The 18,765-nt window shown below is 40.9% G+C and overlaps 1 protein-coding gene across 3 annotated transcripts in view; it reads right to left on the reverse strand.

Annotated features, from left to right (window-relative positions):
* GARRE1 (granule associated Rac and RHOG effector 1) overlaps window positions 1-18,765 on the reverse strand; it is a 92,529-nt gene that overhangs the window by 11,797 nt on the left and 61,967 nt on the right. For all 3 annotated transcript variants that reach the window (XM_067540069.1, XM_067540068.1, XM_067540067.1), the window contains 4 exons: window positions 14,828-14,925; window positions 10,324-10,449; window positions 8,747-9,735; window positions 1,518-1,683 (listed from right to left, as the gene is read on the reverse strand). In XM_067540069.1, the coding sequence (XP_067396170.1) occupies window positions 1,518-1,683; window positions 8,747-9,735; window positions 10,324-10,449; window positions 14,828-14,925 (1,379 nt within the window). The remainder of the gene's footprint in view (window positions 1-1,517; window positions 1,684-8,746; window positions 9,736-10,323; window positions 10,450-14,827; window positions 14,926-18,765) is intronic.

Genomic DNA, 18,765 nt, shown 5'->3' on the forward strand with positions numbered 1-18,765 from the left:
TGTCGAAGCAGGCCGGCTCACCAACGCCGACCTGGAGCGACTGCTGGGGGAGCGTCCTCGCTCTACCCCCGGTGGCCGTCTGGCAGGAGATCTTCCTCCCCATACCAGGCATCTCCACCCCCCTTCGGCGGAAGGGGGGGGACGCGGAGGTGGCATAGGCAGGCCAACAAGGCTTTTGCCGCCTGAGAACCTCCGGTGTCGACGGCGTCGGCAGGGGCACTCTCCCACTCCCAGAAGTTGGGGGAGGCTCCCTGCTCGGAGATGCAGGCACCGGAGAGGACTCGATGGGCCGCAGCTGGTGCATCTCCGCCCTCAACCCTGCCCGTACCCATAGCAGGGGAGTGTCCGCGCTCCATGCACTCTCATCTTCATCGGCACCGCTGCTCGGTGCTGAGTCAAGTCTGGTGCCAGCGGTGCCCTCTGCACCAAGATGACGCTCGGTGCCGAGGTGGAGCGGGATGGCTCAGACACTGGGCGGAGCGCTCCTCCATAAGAGCAAGGCTTTTAACCTAATCTCTCTGTCCTTCTGAGCTCATGGTTAAAAGCGCTGCATATCTTACACTTGTCTTTCCTGTTTGCTCTCCCCCCAGGCACTTAAAAGTACCGATCGTGGGGGTGGCTAAACCCAGGCGGCCGAGGGACTTCTTATCTAACTGCACTACTTAACTACAAAGCTAACTAAAGTACTTTGAATAACAAAGGGGAATGGCACTTGCAGAGAGCAAGGCTAGGTCCATGCAACTGTCATGGGCGGAAAGAAGGAACTGAGGGGCCATAGGGCCGGCAGCGCCTCATGTACCGCGGCACGTGCGCAGCACTCTAGGGGCACTAGAACCGACCCCTGCTCAGGGGAAAGAAGTTCCGGGAACCAGTGCACGGGGGCGTGCACTCACCGATAGTGGAATGGACACGAGCAATCACTGGAAGTAGAAGGCCACAGTTGAAGCCAAAGGTTGAGAACCAATGAACTAGAAAATGTAGCAACCCTTAGATGCTCTTACTGCACGTGAGGAAGACTGAACCCACATTTGTTGATTAAGCAGCTCTGGCTGCTCCAAAGTAGCAGCATCCAGTTGATAATGTCCAGGAAGCTCAATTCAATCCCTGGACATATCAAGTAACTTCTAACATCAATCCTGATCATGAGTATCCATGGCCTTTAAGATATTAAAATAAACTCATTCTGAATTAAATTTTACTGTAAACCTGTCACTTCTTATGTTAATATTAAAAATACACTGTACAAACACAACTGCGCTAAAATATTGTTTAAAGGATATTCCAAGCTAATGCTACCACTTAATATCAACAAAGCAGAAAATGGTCAAGCCTCCTACCCTTGAAAATTATGTAACTTTTAGAAAAATATTACAGCTTTAGTCCAAGGCAACAATGGCAGTTAACAGAGCTATCAGAAAACACCTAGTAATTTACAGCATCTCTCCACTATGTTCAATTTGCATGTACAGTGGATTAGAATACAACGTATAGGGTGACACTAATATGGTCTCGCTTACCCTTCTGTGAAATACTCAGGAAAAGGCCAGGTTCTGTGAGGATCATCCGGAAGAGGCCAATTGCTACGTGTGTTGCTTGGGCGACGGATGTGCTGTGCTTGCCTTTTTTGTTGCATAGCCTGGCTGACCCCGGCTACATAGCGGGCAAACTCTGGATCAGAGCCAACTGAATACACAAAAAGAAATCAGAGTCAGTTGCTGACATACTCAGCTATTTCTATTGCAATTATCCGTTCATTTAATCCTCACTTGGCTGTCTATCCCAGCAGAAAACCCTAACAATGAATAGCCGTCAACACAGTTGATAACTCTCGCTGAAGCAATATATAGTACTAAATAACTTGGGAACTGAAAAATTAAAGAGGTACACAGTATCCCCATATGCCGAATAATGGGAAAGGGGAAGTTACTGACTTGTAGGTTCTTTACGAGGTGGTTTCTATCTGTATTCCACAGTGGGTTATGCATGTGCACTATGCACCTGGAGTCAGAGGATTTGAAAGCAGTGTCCGTTGGGCCACACACGCACTCTGGCTCACCTCATGCCTTTGTCTGAGGGGATAAAGGGCAGAGATGACTGAGCATATCACAAGTTCCTTCTCTACCACAAACCAGATTAGATCTGAAGCAGAAGGGAAGGAGGGTGAGCAGTGGAATACAGATAGGGACCACACATCTTGAAGAACCTCCAGTTACAGGTCAATAACTGCCCCTTCTTCAAGTGGTGGTCCCTACTATATTCCACTGTAGGGGACTGACAAGTAGCACTTAAAAAAAGAACAGTGTGAGGATGTAGATTTCAGAGCTAAGTGGAAGACCACCATCCCAAATGAGGCATCGGCAGAGGAGTCTTGGACCAGGACACAGTGTCTCACAAAATGTGTGAATGGAGCCCTATGTGGCTGCTTTACAGATAATCAAGGAGGGGTACTTCCTCAAGTGATGCCAGTCACTGAAGTCATTGCTTGTGCTCTAGTGGAATGAGCTGTCACCACATTGGGAGGGTGGGGGGATGTTTCAATAGCTGATAGACTAGAATGCAGCCATTTGGAGATTCTTTGGGTGGAGATGATGTGCCCCTTAATTCTTACTGCTATAGCAAAAAATTGTCTTGGGGATTTCCTGATTGGTTTAGCTCTTTGCAGGTAAAAGGGAACATCCAGAGAGTGGAGTCTTCATTCCTGTGAGGAAGCATGCATTTTTTGGGGAAAACACAGGCAAATGAATTGATTGGGTACGGTGAAATTCTGAAACTACTATAGGGGGTGAATTTGGGGTGTAGATGCAAAAAAAAAAAAAAACCCTTATTTTTTTGGGATAAAGTGTAAGAAGGCTCTGCCATCATTGCTCCAAGCTCACCAACCCTACTAGCTGAGGTGATGGCTACAAGGAAAGTGACCTTCATGGAATGGAGAGATACAGAGTAAGAAACTAAACATTCAAAGTGGGGGCTGTATGAGTACTGCGAGAACAAGGTTTAGGTCCCACTGGGGAGTAAGTTTTTTAATAGATGGGAAGGTTCTGATTAGGCCTTTCCAGAATCCTATTGGTCAGTGGATCTTTGAAGATTGAGAAGCCCTGAGAAGGTAGATGGTGTGCACTGATGACATACATAAGAGATTGGGAAACCAAAACTGTCTGGGACAGTAAGGGGCCGTCAGACTGACTCCTACCCTGTCCTGCTAGATTTTGCATAGAACTTGTGGCAGATGTGGTAGTGGAGTTCTCCAGCAGCTCTGCAAAGAAGGTCCTTGAACTGTCTGAAGTCATCGGGGGAGGAGGAGAAGTAGGGGGTCACTGCTTCATCCAGAGATAAAGATAGCAGTCCTACTGGTTCCAGCTGAACTGCTGGATCCAGTGCATAATGCTCCTCCTCTGTAGGATCCAGGGGCAGATCTGAGCATCTCCTTAGAGGAGAGGCAAAGGATGACTCAATGCTTGTGGACTTTCTTGTCATGCCTCGGGGACTTTGGCCCTTGAGGATTTAGGATGTCCTAACAGATGGGCTTGCTTAGAGTCAAATATGACTTATTTGAAATGGATTTAGAGGAATATTTAGTCCCATGCTTATGAGAGTGATTCCTGGATTCCTGACAAGATCCTGCTGGGGGGGCTGTGGGGATAGATTCTCCCACTCCAGTGTTGGACTTTACAAAAGGAGGCACACCCTTTGCTGAATCAGGCTTATGTACCAGGGGAGTGTTCCCCAACTTGGGTCCAACTGGGGCCTCAGGGTCTTCTCCATGAGGTATCACTAGAGACAAAAGTTCCCACCCTTCTCGGGTACCAGCTGGGGAACAGTCAACAGATATTGTACCTCACTGTGATGTGGGCTTTCCCAAAACAGTACAGGCAGAGCTAGTGGTAGTCCGTGACCAAGAAGGATGGTGGGCATGACAGTGCATAGTTTGTAGCCGGAGTCCTGGGCATAGTCCAGTACCCAAATGGGGTCCAGCGTGGGGGGTGGTTCCTCTGAGAGATTAAATCTAAACACTAATAGAATATATAAAATCATAAACTGTAAAAACTCTTAAATCTATTTACAAAGCTTAATCTAATTCTTATTTTGTAGGATGAAGATGAAGCTACAGACACTAGATATTCTGACCTGACCACGCGGCAGTGGTGAGAATGAACTGGAGAGACTGTTGATTCACCCTGCCCTTTATCTTCTCCAATGTAGGCTTAAGGTGAGTGAGTCAGGGCACATGCATTGACCTGGACACTACTTTCAAATTCTCCAGTTCCAGGCACATGATGCACATGCATAATCCACAGTGGAATACAACAGGGACCATCATTCAAAGAAGAATTATTAGTTAGCGTTTGTACCAGGTATAGGAAGGAAACATCAGTGAATTTTTTTCTGCTATTGTTTTTAACAAGAAATATCCAAAGAATGTGGTATCCCCAAATCACTTGGTGATCTCAGTGCTGTATTAAACAGCCATTAACAGGTGGTAACTTTTCAGCATTACTGACCCAGGCTGGTTATGAACTGGTGACCTATAAGTCAAAGCAGAACCATAACTAGGCATTTTAGCACCCGGGATGAGCAAGCATATTTGCGCTCCCTACTGTTTTTTTTCTTGAACAGGCCATACATGTTACAAAACATGCATGTGGCAATTCACGAATAGGCAAGGGACATGGCAGACAGCTGCTTTTGAAACTGAAGTTACATTTTGGAGTGCCTGCAATACATTTCTTCCTGCAGACAGTATGAACTGTGGGAGGAATATTATAAAGTCACTTCAAATTAATAATAAATATATTCAAAATGTAAGCTTTGCAATAAGAAATATCATGATTTTACCAAATAAAATCTATTAAAGTCAAACAGGAAACAGGTTTTTTTTTTTTTTTTTTTTTAAACTGAGTAAGAAATTCTGTACATTATTGTCTCACATCTGCAAGAACAAATCAGAAAACCTGAAGACATCAAAATGCTTTCACCAGCATCAAATTCTTCTGACATGTGGGAGACAGTATTGAAATCTGTATCTCTTCTTTAGCTGGATAACAGTTCTAACAACATTTGACCAATGAACAAATCACTCAGTTTTACAGATCCTCAGTTAGTAAAATATCTTCATCTAAACGATGCACCCCTTTCAGGCTCTCTCAAAAGATAGTTTTACTTTTGAAAGTAAACTGGATTATTTTTCTTAACTGTGTAAGACTACAGATCAGTAAAAGAATCACAGAAACGTAAAGGTCATTTCATCCATCCTCCTGCACTGAGGTAGGACCACATATACCTAGACCATCCCCGAAAGGTGTTTGCCTAATCAGTTCTTAAAAACTTCCAATGACAGGGATTCCACAACCTCCACTGGAAGCCTATTCCCATGCTTAACTATCCTTATCCATCAGAAAGTTTTTCCTAATATCTAACTTAAATCTCCCTTGCTGCAAATAGATTACTTCTTGTCCTATTCTCAGGTGAGAGCAATTGATCATTATATCCCCTTTATAAACAGCCCTTATTGTATTTGAAGACTTATCAGTCCCTCTTCAGTTTTCTTTTCTCAAGACTAAACAAAATCCACTCCTTTTTTAAACCCTTCCTCGCAAGTCAGGTTTCCTAGACCTTTTATCATTTTTGCTGCTCCCCTCTGAACTCTCTTCCATTTGTCCACACTTTTTTTTTTTAAATGTGGTACCCAAAACTAGACAAAATACTCCAGCTGAGGAGTGCTGAGTACAGCAGAACCATTACCTCCTGTGTCTTACATGCGACACTCTCTTAAAACACCGTAAAATGATATTAGCCTTTTTTGCAGTCATATCACATTATTGGGTCACGTTCAATTTGTGATCCACTATAACCCTCAGATCCTTGTCTGAAGTACTACTACCTAGCCAGTTAGTTCCTATTTTGTAGTTGTGCATTTGATATTTCCTTCATAAATGCAATACTTTCCACTTCTATTGCATTTCATCTTGTTGATTTCAGACCAATTCTCTAATTTATCAAGGTCATTTTGAATTCTTGTTCTGTCCTCCAAAGTGCTTCCAACCCCTCCCAATGTGGTGTCATCTCCAAAGTTTATAAGCATACCCTCTACTCCATTATCCAAGTCATTAATGAAAATAATAAATAGTACCACACCCAGGACAGACCCCTCTAGATACGTCCTCCCAGTTGGAGAGTGAATCACTGATAACTACTCTTTGAGTATGGTCTTTCAACCAGTTGAGCTTTATAGTAATTTCATCTAGACCACATTTCCCTACAAGAATGTCATGTGGGACTGTGTCAAAATATACTAAAATCCAGCTATATCAAGAATGTGTGATCAGAGTTTAAAGTTTCAAAAATTAGTTTCTATTTCACTTACTGCACTAACCAAAGCCTGAGTAAAGGACTCCTAACCCTCCACTCAGAATCTGGCCACCCAAGTGAAGGAGGAGCTGATTTTTCCATTTTAAAAGGTCTTCTTTATTACATTATGTTTTTAAAGGCCAAGTCATATATAAAACTCTCTCTTTACCTATGTACCTTAATTTATTAAAACAATGAATGAAAATATTCACTCTGTTCAATTCCTTTCTGTCATAACGGAGGGGTATATGTAAAATTAGTGTGCCCCTAGTCCATTTTGAGACCAGGAAGGGAATTCATTTTGTAATAAAGATTATAACCATATGGGAGGATACCGAGCACCAACAAAGCACATGACCAAATGTTAACCGAGTAAACCCGGAAAAAAGGAACTTGCGAGTGGTGCAGTTCCAATACCAAATAAGGCAATATCTTGGCACAGCAATAAAAGAAAGGCACATCAGTGTAAGCCAACCGCTCCGAACGAACCCGGAAGCGACATGTAAACGTGACCAGGAAAGGCATGTACAACATGCCCCTGATTGGCTTGGCGGACGCATACGCTGGAGTGGAGATAAAAGGGGTTGTCAGACGGAAGGTAAATGGAGAGCCCTGAACGCAAGTCCTCTACGGAGGGTCCTTGGTCGGGGGTGCACCAGAATCGCACCGCGTGGAGGGTCTGATCAACCATCTTGCACTCTGCACTGCATAGATTAGTAAGGCATTGAGCAGATAACTCGTGGGATTCTGTCCTACGGATGACATCCCGGGCAAGTAACGGTACCATAACGTAAAGAAACTAAGACCAGGTCATGAAATCTTTATTGTTTTTGTTGGGTTGTTGTCCTTTTGTGGTGAGTATTTAGCGTTAATATATATAGTTTATTGTAGTAATTAAAGTTGTAATTAGTGTTGGAGGGGAGTTGAGTCATAAATTGTGTAAGTAGTAAGTAATTAATGTAAAATTGTCCGTAACAATTTGATAACAAACACCATCCTGATAAAAGCCGGGTTGATTTTCCTCTCTCTTCTCTTCACATCACATTAAAAGAACCAAGTAACCGGGTCCCCACCAAATCTTGCAGGTCAAGTTTGAGAGGGGGTCCCCACTTAATTCAAAGTTACATAACACTTTCCACACTACTTTCAGCACAGAGGAAAAAATTAGGGTTAGTTTTGCTTTCATGTTCTCAGTCCAGAAATGCAAATGCTACAGGGGGTGTAAAATATACTTTTTAAAAAAAAAATAAAGTTAATTGGAACATTTCCATTGGACAGTCTTGTTTTCAAATCAAAATCTAAATTCTGGGCCAATTTTACCTTGACAGCATACCTGTAACTGGCACCCCAAATTTGATTTGGTATTTTTTCGTTTTGTTTGTAAACAAAGGCCGCCAGGCAGAGCCAGTAATTCCTCTTCTCATTTTAGTACTAAAATAAATACTTAGCTTACACTTTTTTTTTTTTTTTTTTTTTTTTTTTTAAACATTAAGAAACCATTTAGTCACACGACCCCTTTGGAATTTAACAAATGGTGCTGACTACCTTTGGAATAAGCACAATAACTAGGCCTCCCTGTAAGCAGTAAAGCTAGATGACAAACAAAGTAACCACATACAAATAGGAAACAAGTGAGTTGGTTGCTGAAAAGTCTCTGTGGTCCTGAAGTGCATATGAATTGAGAGAGTCATGGTTTGGCGGGAGGGGGAGAGATGGGGGAATGCCTCCAGTCCAACTGCTGTCTCTGCCAGTTCAACAGCTGTCTCTCTCAAAGCAGTTTTAATAACTACATAATTTCTGCACAGCAGAAACTTTTTGATGTTAGATCTGTTGTGAGTGATGAAGATAATTATGAGGGATCCTTTTCTGTATTATGATCTGCTCCGTGTTGGGAAAAAGTTTGAGAAACCCTTGAAATTAGCGCTATGAACTTTGCTGATGACATGCAGTGTGTCATTTAGGCCTAGATTTTTAAAGCTATTTAGGGATCACTGTACTCAGGATCACAACACTTAACTGATTTAGGAGCCTACATCTAATTTTCAAAACAGATCTAGGCACTTACGAGTCTAAATTCCATTGTTAGTTCATGGAATTTAGACTCCTAAATGCTTAAATCCCTTTTGAAAATTAGATTTAGGCTCCTAAATCAGTTAGATGTTGTGGTCCTGAGTGCAGCACTAAACAGCTTTAAAAATCTGGGCCTTAACCTTTTTGTACCTCAATTCACTCCCCTAAGTGCAGGGATGCTAATACCCACCTACCTTTGTAAAACAAACACTTTGAGATCCACTGACGAAAAGCACTGTTATCATTGCTACCAACATTAAACAATATTCTTTACTTTGTAAAAAGAGCCTTATAAATAAGTTATAATTATTTAAAGAAAAAGGACACACACCTGCTGGATCAAAAGGCAGAATTTCTCCCAACATCCCAAAGACTCCATCATTCTGGTCACGGTTTGGCCATGTGTTGTTTCTAGGTCCTTGTGGTTTCTGTCCTAACATCTCAGACATCATACTGTCCATATAGCTGCTCACAAGACCCAAGCTATACAAATCAGAATTCAGATCTGAGAAGCCAGGATTGTTCCACTGACCAATATGAGACAATCCAGCCCCAACTGCTTGTGCTGACTGCTGTGAAGAATTATTCAGCCACTTGCTGGGTACACGCTGTTGCTGCGTTCCAATTGGTTGGAGCAGATGTTGATAATACTGCAGTTGCTGCTGCTGCTTTTGTGACTGCTGATGCTGTGACAACCCTGGCTGAGACGGGTGCAGAGATGTGTGAGATATAGACTGTGGTTGCTGTTGCACTGTTCCCGATTTTTCTGTTGCTGTAGAAGATGCAACAGAGTTCCTTCTTTTCACCATTGGAGAAGTCTGCTGGGATTTGCCCATATTAAAACCAGACAAGAAATCTATAACCTCCTGCATTTCCTGGTCAGTTGGTAAATTCATACCTTTATCATCCTTGTCATCATCTGCTTTGAAGAAATGATCACACCTTTCAACAAGAAATCCATTGACTATCTGGTTACTTGTGCTCTGAGTAGGTTGTAATGGATCTATAGTCCTTGGGAAGTTACCAATGTTCAAAATGCTTTGTAAACGTGTGTCTATGTTACTGGGCATTTTAGCTTTCTCCTCTGCGTTGTTACCTATGAAAACATTTTTGGAAGGTGTACTGGGGATTGAATAACTTCCATTGTTGCTTGAATTGGTGCAGGAAGTTTTCTTTGTAAACCGTGAAGTCAGTTTTGAGAAAGTCTTTTGCAGGCCTCCTGATGACTTGCTTCCATTTCCAGGTGGCATGTCAACTTGATTCCCGAAGTCACAGATCTCACGCTGTAACTGGATCTGAATACAGGGCAAAGCTTGCTCCCTGTTTCAACAAAAACAACTAATACATTAGCCAAATACAACACACAAAATCTGTGTCTTAAGTCTACACTCTCAGTTTGTGTATTTTTGGGGAATGGAATAATCGGGTTATGGATGGGGGAACATCAAAACAGAGCTCTCCAGACAAATCTTGGTTAAAGTCAACCAAACTAATCAATTCTTTTCTTATCTGACAGAGGGATGTTGCCTAACCAGCTATATTGGTGTTGATTAATCTGGTTGAATTGAAGTTTTTGGGTATTTATGTTTTATTTTTCTGAATGTATTTTAACTATGCTAAAAATATCAGACAGGCATACCCATGTCTTTGCAATAGGCCTACAGACTTCAAAGAGGTACTCTGTGTCAGTTTTAAAAGAATCTGCTGCACCTTTTCATCTACCTACAGGCTACCTAAGCTGTGCAAATTTCTTACTGCTTAGGCTAACATATGCACCAACTTTCTGCCTTCCTCCCCACTGTGAATAGACACTAATAATTTCGGTATTGAGTCATCTTATGGACCTCCAAAAAACTCTGACTTCTATTAAACTGGAAAAGTAGAGCATGAGGAAAATATGAGATGTACCTTCCTTCCTTCCACCTGTTTATGTCAAACACAGCAGTATAGAGCACATCAACCAGTCCCAAAGTCTTCTCTGGATCCAGACTCCTCTGCAGTAAAGACATTGTTGCTGGATCTTCCTTCAGACACCTATAAATATTGAGTTTTTTTTAAAACTTATTCTTGGAATATTCCAATCAGAAATGCTTAGTATGTTGGAAAAGTAACCTTCCCCCTCCCCCTCCAAAAAAGCCACTTAATTATGCTAAAACTTGGTCATACATTTGTGAAATGAATAAGATTGTTCATGGATATCTTAGCTACTGCCGCATATCACATAACACAGGGCAACCAAAATCACCCTGCTTTTAGGTGAGAACAGAGAATTGCTACCAAGTACTCATGCTCAAATTCACAAACAGGAGTGGACGGGTTGCACTCGTGCTGTAGGAATGACAGGCAGCAGAGACCAAACAAGGACTCAGAATTCTCAGCATCTCCCCTTACAGACCTGCCTATCATCTCTCAAATGAAGCCACTTGTACCAGTAAGGCAATGTTCAATGCTGAAATAATTTATACTATAACAGAATCTCTGCAATAGGCACATAACCTTGTCACATGATTCATTCAGCATTGGTAGACTGCAGATGCAGAACCATTACTAACAAGTAAAAAAATCTTGTCTCTGAATTTTACAATCCACCACTCTGCAACTGATGGGATCTCTATAGCAATGCCACATCCTTAATAAAAAGGCAAGAATATCAGGAATAAACTGCTTTGAGAAAAATGGAAATAGTGTTCAGAAGAGCAAGAGTGCCCATCTTGAAATTCTTACACAAAATTAAAGGCCAAGTGGCTACTTCAGCATTTTCTGTTATTTCCATCTAGGAAGAGGTTGGGCCAGCATAACTTGAGTAAACAGGACAGAAGACTCCACATTCAGCCAGTGCAAGAAAGATTAATTTACTTAATGGCAAAGGTTCTCTATTTTTTGGCCCAAATGGAAGCAGATGGCCAAAGTGGGTGAAAAGTTAATTCTCTCTCTCTCTCTCTCACACACACACACACACACACACACGTGCAAAAATAGCTGCTCTTCTGAAAATGCCATCTCCCAGCAGAGATTATGGCAATTAATAGGCTTGTGAAGGAGTTTACACATTAGCTAAGTCCTCAGCCATCTTGCAGGGAAGGGTGAGTTTAACTGAAAATCTGGATAGACAACTTTAAAATATAAAACAATGACTATCAGTGGATGATCCCCATGAAAAATCTTTAGTTCGGCCATGGAGAGTACTCAGGGCAAATGCTTGAACCCTAATACAGGTTATAGAAAGAGACCTCTATCCAGCTCCTAATGGGGAAAAATACACAAGCTCAGGAAAAGGTGTGGTTGGAGAGATGTATTCTTATTGATGACAGCGAGAGCATTTTTCCCCCCCAGACACTGCAACAGGAATGAAAGTTGGGTAACTTAGAGAGTACAGAGCTTTGCAACGTTTTTGAACTACTTTCACCCTTTCAGGCACTCAGTCATTAGATCAGAATCAGGTCCATGCTTAAGTATATGATGGCACTAGGAAAGAGATTATCCACAGAGGGTTGCTACAGACCACAACAGCATTGTATCTATTCATCAAGAAAAATGAAAAAGTAACCTCTGTTCCACCTGAAAAAGAAGGCTTTTTGAGTGTATGACTGAAGGTCTCTGTAAGGCTTGCAGTATTTGACTGGTATATGAAGCCAGGCGGCTCTCAGCTCAACCTTCTAGAAAGTTAAAAACTTACAGATGAAGTGATTTCTATGTTTGGTTTATTAGCTGCCATCCAGTTTTTGTTTGTTTGTTTGTTTTTTAATAAAAGTGACTGAAAAGGAGTTAATTCATACCAGGACTGCCTGAGCAGATAGGTACCTTTGAAAATAATGCATGTCAAGTCTTATGGCTCTCAGTTACAACACACTGATGCGTAGTATTTTTCATCATGTACTGCTTGCCTTGTGCCATCTGATATCCCGCAAAAGCCTTCAACTTAGAGGGCTGATTCTGTTTCATACCTGATACAGTTCTTGAAGAACTCTGATTAAGAGATGTAACCTGTTCAGCCATCATAGGCGTTAGGACCCAAATCTATCATGCTAAATTATCCTAAATTATCTGAGAGGTATACCTTATTTCGTATCAGAGCTAGTTGTAGTTTTCTGCAGCGAAACCCAGCTCATGAAATTCATCCAGACACAGAAACCCATCACATGCATGCCCTCCCTGATGAGCTAGGATTTGCTATGCATATCAGGCTAAGTATTCATTCCCACTTTCTTTATGTTGTTTCTGAACACACAGCTGGTCTCAATTCTGAGTGTCAGATACAGAATGTTTATCCAGCCCCATTACTAATCTTAATAGAAGAGAGAGAGATCCAGTTAATTACCCCTTCAGCTAGTTTGAACAACAGGCAGGCCCAGATCAACCAGTTGTATAGGTAAGGAAGAACTGATGTACTGGGTCTGTCTTTCATTTTAGGGAAGAGCCACAGAGCATTCGCTAGCTCAAAAAGTAGAATCTAATACTTCAGATGTAGCTCAGGGCAAATCCTAGATATTGTTGGTAACAATTTATCATAAAATAATTGAAGGTCCACTGATACTAGGAATCCCTGGAACTGATGGCTGAATGATTGCCCACACTGACTCCAAGCCTAGTAATTTACCAACAAAGATTTCACTGAGCCATCGAAGTGCAGAATTGCCAAAACTTAGCTATTTCTCCAGCCATGGAACTAGAATCAGAACTGTTGTCACAGTTGAAATGGGACATGAGTGGAGAACACTACTGCTTTTCTGATAGTAACTGGGGGACAGAATTTTCCTAGGGAAAAAAGGTTAAAAGAATTTCATTCAGTACCTCTCCAAGTGAGATCAGGAACCTAACTGCCTTATATCTGCCCAATGAGCCCCAAACTACCAGGAATGAGCTCCCCAGGAAGGGCAATCAAACACAACCCAGTAGTTGCTTTGGAACCTAGAATGGTCCTTTTGTGGGGGGAGAAAGGATAATCTAGATCTATAATCTTGCCCTAGAAATACAATTGAGGTGTTGAAGAGATCAATGGGCCAGACTTTTACTGAGGATGCAAAGACTCTTTATGGTCTGGAATTCTTAACATCACGATCTAAGAATTCTCTACATATACTTGCAATCCTTAGCAGTAAGGAATAAACATCTACAGTTCAGATGAACTAGGTGAGCTGAAAGTAAAAGAGCTTGCCTTGCTACCACTAAGCAGACATTCTACAACTAGGTGGTCAAAAATCTAAGCCACATCATAGAGAAAGGTGGCTACCAACTTCATTAAATCCAAGGTATTTGCACCACACCTAGAATCAGAGTCTTTAGGAGTAACCATTGCCTTTAGCTGGAAGAGAGAAGCAACCATTGCCCATACCCAGTGAACAATCCACTTCCAGAGTCTTATCTCCCACTAGAATTGTGTCTGACGGAGCCAACAGCATTTTTGCGATTGACTAAAACGTGACACACTAACATCTGGATTTGGTCAAATATTTAATTAGCACCTCTATCACAGAATGAATAGACAGGGCTCTATTAGTATTTGTCAGTAGGGGGAGCTCCTCCAAAGATTTTTCAGTTGTGGTTCAAGTAGTCTGCATTTTCTTTTTAGTTGTTTTCAAAAGTAGAGCAATTTAAAGAGTATTGCGATGACAGAAAACATCTGGAGTGCCAGTTTATAATCTGGAGAAATTAAAGAAGAATTCACCTTTCTCTGGGGCAAGTGACTAGGTCATTCACACTTGAAGATATGTCATATATACGTCTAGTTGTAGGCTGTCTCCACTAAGGCTCAGATTTGTCACCTACACCATAAACTGAAGTAGTACATAATACTGAGGGCACTACAATAAAAGGAATCTGAAAATGTGCAGCACCTCTCTGTTGTTTCAAAAGGATGATAATATTTGGTCAATACTGGCAATTATAAAAATGAATTCCTTTAGCATCATAGTCTACTCTAGGCCCCACAGCAACTTTCTGGAAAGATTAAGTGAGGTGCTAGAGTCCTCTCACCCCAAACTTCCTGAGACACATATCTCAGAGAAAGAGATGTGACTTAGTTCATGCATTGAAGGTCTGCCATAGGAGAGTACAATATGGAAGGATTTATTTTCCTTTCCTTTCATCTGTTTAACTTTTAACATCCTTTCTTCTTTTAAAAAAAATCTCTTCAGTATTCTAGTCTGACAGCATCGCCTCCACTTCTATTGTCTCCTGAAGAAACAGAACAAATACTAGAAGCTAACAGAGAAGAATGTGCAAAGAAACTCTAGGTGCACCTATCAGTCAGTCCTACAGCAGGACTGCCTCACATCAGTTCCAGATTGGAGCAGCCAGACAAGGCAGATGCTATCATTAAATGTTACTCCCAATTCTAACACAACATTAGTGTCCCTACATAAAAAATAAAATCATGCCTACTAGTGTTATCTAAAGTACAATATTTATTTACCAAGTTGATGGGACTTGCACCACAATTCTGGATCCTTCTAAACTAATCTGAGGAGCGTATGCTTCTTTATTTTCAATCTGTGCTGTGTCCACCACCACCTAAGCAAATAAAGCAACAATATTTAGTTATTTTAAGAATACGTTTAAGTTATTTTACCATTTGAAGTTCAAAAGTTCAAAACCAGCAACACACACAAAACTGCAGCAAAATATAATTGCAATTTGATTTCCAGTTTAATATATCAAAACAGAACAAGTAGGGTAATTTCTCAAATCAAACATTTAAATAAAAAGCACAGATATAAATTTTATCCTCAGCTACTTAGGTAGTCATGCATCACCACATGCAGTATCAGCTACTGCACTTCACACAGGGACAACAATAGCTGCCACATTTAGAGACAAGGAATACTAATTCTCCCAAGCTACTACCTCAGTAGCCCCAAAAGTATCTTTTTGGTGAACTCTTGTGGATAAAATTGATAGTTAACTGAAATGCTTGAGGTGAAACAGATGATTATTATTTCAGTCTGCAACTCTAGAGTGACTTGTGATTCCATGGTTTTCTGAGTTTCAAGATCCTGCATCCACAGTCCCTGCCTCTGCCCATCCTGAATTTTGTGTCATTTTTAATACCTTCCTTAGTAAGAAGAGGGAGATGACCATTCAATTTGTTGAGTTTGGGTCGCCCTCGGTAATACATAGTTTTTTAAGCTGGAGGGTTTGGAAATTACCCTTCTATCTTGAACCTTCCCTTTTCAGGGAAACTGACTGAGAAGGGATTAGTATTTTAGCTTCATGTAAACCTTGATAATGATATTGTGAGTAGGTTCCACATTTGATTCATATTTTCATTTGAGGTCAAGTGTGCATCCATAGGCCAGTTTGGACATGTTATTTTGGTCATGCTGAAACGCCCAGCAACATTTGAGTCATCATCAGTCCTCAAGTCAGTGACAAACAGATGAGCTGTACCACATTGCCATTTCAAGGTTAAGTCCTCCAGTGCAGAGAAGCCTTGGCTTAAGGTATGTTAGTGGTGTTTCTGCAATCACCCTCTACTGGTTCTGCTATTATCTGGTAGACAGGAATCAACTGGTGGTAACAGAGAAATGTGTCAGGTGAAGGTTTTGAAATGGAGGGTCCTGAAGTCTTTTGAGAGTGTATTCTCCCTCCTATGGTGTCAAACCTACTAAAATTGCAGCAAGCATAACTGCACTGCCACTACCCACCCTTTACGTGTTCCATCATTGTGTTTATCACTTTGCATTTGTTGCCCCTGGATATTTGCCTCAGTCCATTCTTCCCTACTTGTAAGCAGTGTGAGCACACAGTTTTTTAAAGAGGCCATTATGATTAGTGTTTACCCCATATACAAGCTTCCATGCACATTTTTTATTAAATAACAATGCCATTCTATTACTTTATTTAGGTTTCACTGTATTTATGAAACTTGAATTTTACAGAGATTTATTCTGCAGTTTTGTTGATTTATGCAGCACCTGTAGCTACGAGTATGATGGGATAAGAAAGGAAAGATTTATGAATAATTTATTCCTAGTATTCAAGGGATAGATGCCATCTACAACTTAGATGTGTGAGATTCAAATCTTGCTTCACTCAGACCCAACTTACAAACATAAAACAGTTTTTCAACATTTGGCCAAGGAGCTACGATGTTGCTGTTACAGGAGACCTATGCTAATAGCAGGCAGAAATGCTAGCACAAAATTATCTTGATTATAGTTGGTTTCATTTTATCCCTACCTTACATGACATCCAATTAAGAAAAGTCATAGTTGTGATTATCTTTTCCTGACAAACTAAAAAGAAAACATCTTAAATCCATGCTAGTGTTGTTCAAAGAGAATGGCGGTCATTCAGTATGGTTCTTAATACCTAAGTGCATGACAATCTCATAGAAAAGCATTAACAAATAAAACTTCAACTTAACTACAGAAGTATCGACTCAACAGTACTGAAATAAATGTTTTGATAAGAGACTGAAGATCAGGCAATGCCACAAATAAATCAGCCACTGCACATGTATAAACAAATGCAGGAGATGATTCTTTAAGAAAACTAGTGCTGTGCTCTGAATCTTTTGATTCTTCCTTGGAAAAATTAACATCCTAAAGGCTGGTCTGCACTAGCAATTTATATCAGCATAGCTACATCTCTCAAGGATGTGAAAAATTCACACCCCAGAGAGTCATAGCTATGCTGACCTAACCCCAGGTGTAGACAGTGCTAGGTTGACAAAAGAATTCCTTCATCAAACTAGCTACCTCTTCTTAGGGAGGGAAACCTCTCCCGTTGTACAGATAACGTCTATATTGAAACGCTACACAGTGCAGCTGTTGCACTGAAGCTGTGCCACTGTAGTGGTTTAAATATAGACATATCCTCATTTTAACAATAAAAGCAACACTGGTGTCTTTACAATGCAGCAGGCCTGGCCAGTCAAATTGGGTTTTTGGTTGTTTTGTGTTACTGGAGCAGCACAAAGCAGTTGGAGTGTACCAGTGAATATGCAAAGGCCCCTGAATTATCAAGTACAATTGAGTACAAACTTGAGTGTAGCAGAATAAACCTTGGTGAATGTCAGAACATTTTAATGTAGTTTTGAAAAATTAATAGTATGATTTTCATACTATAAAGTAGTCACAACTTCAGTTGACTTAAATCTAAAGATCAGGTTCTTAATCTACAAATTAAGACAAATACCGAATATCTAGAGTGACTGCTCCTTTTTTGTTACCTGACATATTAGGTCAGTAAAACCCAAAATAACTAAGCAGTTTATGAGTCACACTACATTCCACATTCTAATCTTTTTATAATAAAAGTTCTTCTAAAAAGATACATGGCCAAAATACGTACAGCATAGAGTAAACTAAATCTTCATGCGACTATCCTACAAAGTTTTATTTGGCACTTAAGTGGCAAGTTAACTCAAATCTCAGCCAACACAGATAAATTAGTTTCTAAAAACAGTCAAATGAAGGGTGTGCGATATATACTTATGATTCACTAATCTGATTTCTGAACAAAATAAATTCAAATACAGTGAACACATGTTTCTCACACCCAGGCGGACGGGTACTTAGGAAATGGCTTTCTGTTCATCAGACATCTATTGTTCTTGTTTTACAGGTGTTTCCTCCCTCACCACACCCAGAGAATGCTAAAGGAATGGATTAGAATTCTAAATAAAATTGTATTCAAATGTAATTTAATTTTGCAGAATTATTTTTACATAGCACTATAAGTGTGCAGAGAAGTCTATAAACAAAAAAAGGCAAATCCCTACTCTGAAGAGATTACAGTGTAATTCACCAAAAAAAAAAAAAAAAAAACCAAGGGATGACAAACCAAGAGTAAGATAGCAGTATAAGAGGAGGCGGCTTACAAGGGCGAAAGACATAAGCAGTTTACTGTTACTTATGCATCTTGTTAGTGCCTCTGAACAGGACAACTGAGGCCAGCAGTGACTAGAGTTATTTATGATTTTGCCCAAGTTATTCCTAAAACAGGCATTTTTCATTTTGGCTTGCTCTATATATGCCAAAAACTCTTCCTGCTGCTAGCATGGAACCTTCATGATAGCAATGGCCAGCAGGGTTGCCCCGCTTTCCCCCAGCTGTCATTCCTCACTCACCCCCCCCCCCCACACACACACACTGCTATTGAGCCTAAACCTCCCACTCCAAGTGAAGAAACACCTAATCCCTCCTGAGACCAGCTCTTCCCCTGATGTATTTCTTCCTCAAAAACATCTAATCAGAACGTGACCAACAATTTTATTGTCCTACCACGAACACCTTCCTCTACCCCCCTGAAAGCTATCCTTCTGTGCCACACAGGTTCCAATCAGCAACTGCTGCGTCAGGGGGTTGATAGTAATAGCATAGCGGCTGCAATTATTAGCAGCAGAGA

This window comes from Emydura macquarii, unplaced genomic scaffold (assembly GCF_026122565.2).
Source record: "Emydura macquarii macquarii isolate MOO-44397 ecotype Brisbane River unplaced genomic scaffold, CSIRO-AGI_Emac_v2 contig_561, whole genome shotgun sequence".
Taxonomy (NCBI): Eukaryota; Metazoa; Chordata; order Testudines; family Chelidae; genus Emydura; species Emydura macquarii.